General features: G+C 41.2%; 1 protein-coding gene across 1 annotated transcript; it reads left to right on the forward strand.

Annotated features, from left to right (window-relative positions):
- Positions 1–652: 652 nt before the first annotated feature.
- Positions 653–5735, forward strand: LOC137258490 (E3 ubiquitin-protein ligase TRIM56-like). Its single transcript, XM_067796181.1, has 3 exons — positions 653–746; positions 2464–2755; positions 3003–5735. Exons 2-3 carry the CDS (start codon positions 2464–2466, stop codon positions 4649–4651), a joined length of 1941 nt encoding a protein of 646 aa, XP_067652282.1. The 5' UTR covers positions 653–746; the 3' UTR covers positions 4652–5735.
- The last annotated feature ends 478 nt before the right edge of the window (positions 5736–6213 follow it).

The following is a 6213-nucleotide window of genomic DNA, read 5'->3' on the forward strand; positions in this document are numbered from 1 at the left end:
TATGTCTGAGATAAGTGCGACATGATTCACAAATTGACTCACTTTCAAAAGTTAAAACATGAAGAGACTCAACAAACGCTGGCTTAATACACATCCCTGTTTTAACATATCTAAATTTATCTGAATACTCTTTGACAAAAGGCATGAGTGGTTTATGCGCCTTTGAATTTCATGGGTGTGTTTCTGAACTACAGTGTGACGCTGGGCAACAGTGTGTAAGATTTAAACCACTGTGTTAGGACAGGACACACGTATTTTGGGCGAAACTTTCTGTCATCACTGAGTTTACATTTATCCAATCAAATACCTTTTCCTTTAAGAACCAATGGAATCTGTTCGTGGGATAATCGAGACTGGTAATTCTCTAGCGTTTCACATTTGAAGGTTAAGTAGATCTGTAAAGACTACCTTCATGTACTGTGCTTTCCTAAAAATGTATATTTCCTTTACTGATATCGTAGGAAGCTGCACCTATAAACTTTAGCAATGGTGCCTGCGCGCTGCCTAAACTCGGCCCGTGAAAGTTCCCTTCTCCACCTTCTCTACCCACCCACAGCAGCACAACATCTCCATTACACATATCGATTATAACAACAGGCATTGCATACTACCCCGCAGTAAACCGCCACCCTACATACATCACATAACCTCCATTCCAAAGGGAGGCAACTATATGATTAGAGGAGATGTTTTACACTCGGGGTACAGTTCCCCAGTACACCGCTGTTTACGACTGACCTGAGAAGGTAGGTGTTGTCTGCTAGGAAACTCAGAGACATATTTCTTCCCTCTGAAGGATGTATATTGATTTCAGTGTATACTTTTGAGTTCTAAGCATGACGTATCTGACGAGTAGTCACATAATATACACGCGTTTACAACGAGAAATTCCCCGTTTATAGATTATACAATGCCAAGTATTTTGTGTGCTTGTACTTTCGTTATTGAACTGGGTCATACAAGCGCCAGGTTCACTGTTCAGGTTGGAACAGGATATTTGTGTGTTAATATAAATGTCATAGAAATGTATATATTCCCATGAAATACTTAAATTTGAAAACCTAAGACTCTGTTGGAATTAAAGGGCCATGAAGCTTAAACTAAACCCTCTATTCAACACGGAATATATATATACTTTCGTTATGGTAATCATACAACGTTATCACCTTCACGGCGCTCTCTGTAGCCATCCAGATTGATAAAAAAACTCGGACAATGTTAAATACTTTTACACAAATCAGTGACGTGCATGAGGTGAACAATGTTGCTTTGTGACACACTTACAGGCCCGTCGTCACGTGACCTGAGGTGGATGTAATGTAATGTTGTTAAACCCTGGTACCTGGTTGGGGCATGTAATATCGACGTGGAGTGGAATTTTCGGCAATCTACTTTCGAAACCTCCAAATCAAACACAGTTAGCAGATTTCAGAATATACAATGCAAAAAAAAAATACTCATGAATTCGAACATTAAAAAATATCAGATCAAAATGCGAGCATTCCGTTTACATGGGGTTTGCTATCAGAATTAACCTAAACCAAAAGCTTGCTATATATCTATATTTTCGATTATTACCAATTTTTGTACTTAGTTTCGACAGTGATGACAAAACAAATGCAATGCAGGAATTTAGAATGTCTTGGTAGAACGTATCATGGTAAGTAGGAAAATGGTTCATTGTTAGTTGGCCTAGTGGATTGGCTGGATGACTGACTGGTTGATTGGCTGGTTGATAGACCAGTTGATTGAAGTATCGATCGTTTTGTCTGTTTGTTTTCCAAACAGCAAAGCCCACCAATATGGCTATGACAAAAAAAGAATTGTAGGTTGCTGCCACATCTAAGGGAGGCAACTGTGTATGGCGAATCCTTCAAAGACTTATAATCTGTTTGGCTCAAAAGCGGACTGATGAGTTGCATTTTAGCTCGAGAACTAATAAACGTAACATTTTCAATGAAGCACTAATCATATATCAGAACATCATACCAACTCTGGGAAGTTTTTTTAAGAACATTTGTCGATAAAATAAAAAAAACCCAGTTTATCACTAAAATATTGACACAGTTCACTATTTGTTACGAGAGAGGAGTGTCGAGAAAGGGACAGCCAGGTGTGCGAGAAAGCATGGAGACAACACAGCATCGGTTAATGAATCAAACAAACTTTTTCGGCACTTTTGTTCTTCTCGAAAATCTGGTTGTGCCTTTTTCTGCACTCCTCCCTCGTAAAACGCCGTGAACTGTCTCAATATTTTCATGAACATTTGCAAAACAACTTTTATATTATTCGGACAAAAATTCTGCAAGAATCTCATAGAGTTGGTATGATGTTGGTTGGTTTGATTACGAATAGGGTTTCATTAAGTATGTTATGCTTATTAGTTTACCAGTGACACTGCAATTCATCGGTACACTTTTGACCCAAACCGACTGTAAACAGTTGCCTCATATTGTCTTTCAGATGGCTACCTCTCAGAAGCTGACGGAACATTACTTAACCTGTGTCATCTGCAACGGCGTCTTCAGTAATCCCTGTACACTTGTGTGTAATCACACCTTCTGTCGGAAATGTATCGTCAACTACACCAAAACCAGACCAGAAGCCATCTGTGCCAAGTCCCTCCTCTGTCCATTCTGCAGCAAGATGACGAAAGTGTCCAACCCTGACAGACCCGTGGAGGAGTGGGCGGATGACATTAAACCTATCTTTCTGATCCAGGGACTCTTGGACTCGTTTGGTCCGGGATCTAAAGGTAGACACTTGTTAAATACCTCCGTATCATACAATGACTCAGAAGTATATTTTATTTTACCATACGCCATATTTTACCATTAGCACGATATAAATATGTGTCTACAACTCCAACCATCACAAAGATATCAGTTGCTAGGGACAGGATAACAAATCTTACATGTCTTTAGGTATTTTGCACAATCTGAAATCGGTCAACCTGTGCACTGAATGTTATACACCTTTGAACGTACAACCTCAACTTTCAGATACAACCTGCTGTAGCTATTGTAAAGAGGAAGGGGAGACAACTCCTGCGTCAGTTTGGTGCTATGTGTGTGATGAAGCGATGTGTGTTAGATGCGTCAGAGTTCACAACCGCATGCCATCAACTCGTCATCACGATGTCACTGACCTCTCTGGGGAGGTCAAGGTCAAACGAAGGCGGATGGTCATGTGTAAGGAACACAAGGATGAAAGTGTTAAGTTGTTGTGTAAAGACTGTGGGAAAGCAGTCTGTTATGCCTGTTGTACCATCTACCACAGGCAATGTGTCTCTGTGGTTAGCTTGGAATCAGAGACACAGGCAATGAAAGCAGCACTGACGCGGGTGACTGGTAATTTGTCACATAGAAAGGAAACACTCACCAAAGAGATCGAGACAAAGAAATGTAGACTGGAAGACGAAACATTTCGATTAAAAGAAATGGAATCTCTTATTAACTCTGAAACTGTCAAGGTGATAGCACAGATTAAACTCAAGAAACGGAGACTTCTATATGAACTGAAAGTGATCTCAGACAAATACATAGGACAAATGAAAGCAGACATAAAATCAGCTGAAATGTCAGTACAGATGTATCAACAACAGACGGAGTTGATAGACCAGGCTCTACAATCTAAGTGTGACATGGATGTGTATGAGATGTATCAGGGATGTGAGTCCGGTGATGTGGAGGCTGTCGGAGACGCTGACCTGAAGCAGAGAGAACGAATAGCCAGTGTCACATTCCAACAGGACACAGAGAAGCTGAGTGAAGCACTGGACGATCTACAGCTGTGCGAGATAGAAGTCTTGTATGAGAGTGTGTTGGACTTGAGGGCTACTCCTGTGTTACAAAACACCACTGACGTCAGAGTAGCGGGCGATACAGGAATAGCGCTGCCTCATGAAGTGACAGTGGTGGTGGTGAATGGAGTAGACACGGTTGTCATCACCGACATCTACAACAGGAGTGTGAAGTCCTTCTACACCAGCAACAATCAGCGACGCTACAGTAAGATCCTGCTTGGTGGACTTCCCTGTGGTATTACGAAGTTGACACACGACCAGGTAGCTATCTCTTTGACAAACACCAAACAGATTGTAACAGTAGAAGTCAAACCAGACCTGGAGTTACTGACAACCATGAGAACCAGCAAACAGTATTTTGGTATAACGTCCCTGACTCCATCAACACTAGCAGCTGGTTCCCAGTCTCCTCCCTCTGTTGATATCCTAGACATGACAGGAAACGTGCTGAAGTCTATCAGTCCGCTCCACAAAGGTAACAACATCTTTGAGTATCCCGACTTCCTCAGTACCACTAGAACAGGTGACATCCTGGTGTCCGACTGGGGAACCAAGCGTGTCGTATGTCTGACCCCGGAGGGAGATGTGATGTTCAACTTCAGTACTCCTGAAGACCCAGCACTGGAGTGTCCTCAAGGTATCACAAGTACCGGCACAGGTGACATCCTGGTTACAGACCTGAGACTACACCGAGTCATCCAGCTGACTGAGTCAGGACAGTTTGTACAAAATCTGCTTGGATCCAAGGACGGTATTCAGAATCCACATGGAATTTGTATCGATGAGAGAGGGTGGCTCCGTGTTTGTCTTGAAAAGGGTGTCATACAAACGTTCTCGTGGAGTTAGAGAAACACCGATGAGCTGCTGCTACATGCCAAGAAGGTGTCTACAACAAGGTGTATCGGGTTGTCTGTATTGTATATCACAAAACATTTCAAAGTAACTCGTGTCAGGGTTTCAGACCAGACAATCACGTGATCGTCCTGTCACATGTTCATTTACTGATTTTGTTGAAACTGAAAGCGATGTTTGCTGTTTTCAGATGTAAAGTGCTTAAAAAGAAAGAAAGACGTTTAAGATGTGTAATCCTTTTAAAATTGTGTAGGGTTAGTGTAACAACCCCTAGTGTATAGTGCACAATCCCATGCACTTAGAAGAACAGCACGAAGATGTTGGTGACATGAATACCTGCAAACACCTAGTTGTGGGTACAGCAACATACAGTAAACCTGTACACCACATTGTGACTATGTGTCCCAGTCCACGGAGCTGTGAATGGGTACCTCGCAAGGATTGCAAAGTCACAAAAGACTTGGTGCGCTTAGTGTTTGCAAGAGTTGTATGTTGCCCCGAGTGTTGTGATAGACACCCAGTGATTAAGTGCCTTGAGCATTTTCTTGGTAATGTGCTAATTCTACGGTACCAATTAGAGAATATATTCTACTATTATAAACCCATTATTTCCTGGCAAGAGTTAACCTTTATGACATGTAATAAACCCTGCCCTGGGTCCTATTTAATCCATGAAGTAATGTAGGTCTATTTCAGTTTATTCAAACCGTGACAGGGGAACATTATTTGAGCTTCTGTGGATAACAAGTAAAACAAACACGTAAAACGGTATTTTGGAACATGCTGGCAATATTAGGGACAAACATAACTGTCAAAATGAATTTGTAACACTTAAGACATGAAGGATGCATGTGAGTGAAGTAATACCAATATATAGACTTGATACCTGGTTGATCGCATAGGACGTGAAACAAAAAATACTTACATGTTCTTTAAACATCATCCCAACTTTCAAAGGTGTGTCTCTTCACACGTCAGATGCAGTTACGTTAATTTGAAGCACAAATGGATGCTGTCCAAATACGGCTTATTCCTGCAGTTCCCATGAATAAACATTTTCAGTACTACATGGACAATGTACAAGGGTTGTTAGTATTCATGTCAATGTTGTTATGTTGTCCTCTTTGTTCACCATGTCGTTAGAGGTTGTCTCAGCAGAGTGAGTGATACACTAAAACCCACAGAAGACAACTGACATAATTGGTGGATCAAGTGTTGAAGAAAAACAACAACATCAACAACAAGAAACAGCAGTGTTTACATAAACTGTTGTATTGAATGATATTCCAAGATTGAGACAGTCGTATGTAAAGAATGCATGCAATGATACAAAATGTTGCTCTCTCGCATAAATTCTTTCTGGTGGTGTCTGATGCTAAAATAGATATCGCGGCCTGATAAAACATCGTGAATTCAAATGGCATGCATTCTTACCATCCTCAGCAATCAGGGTGTAACGTAACACCTACTTTAGATGTGTGTCCAATAAAACACCCCTGTGCATCGAGTATGCTCGTCTCATTGTCAGTCTGTGTCCTGTTCTCGAAGCAGTTTCA

This window comes from Haliotis asinina, chromosome 12 (genome assembly GCF_037392515.1).
Source record: "Haliotis asinina isolate JCU_RB_2024 chromosome 12, JCU_Hal_asi_v2, whole genome shotgun sequence".
NCBI classification, from domain to species: Eukaryota; Metazoa; Mollusca; class Gastropoda; order Lepetellida; family Haliotidae; genus Haliotis; species Haliotis asinina.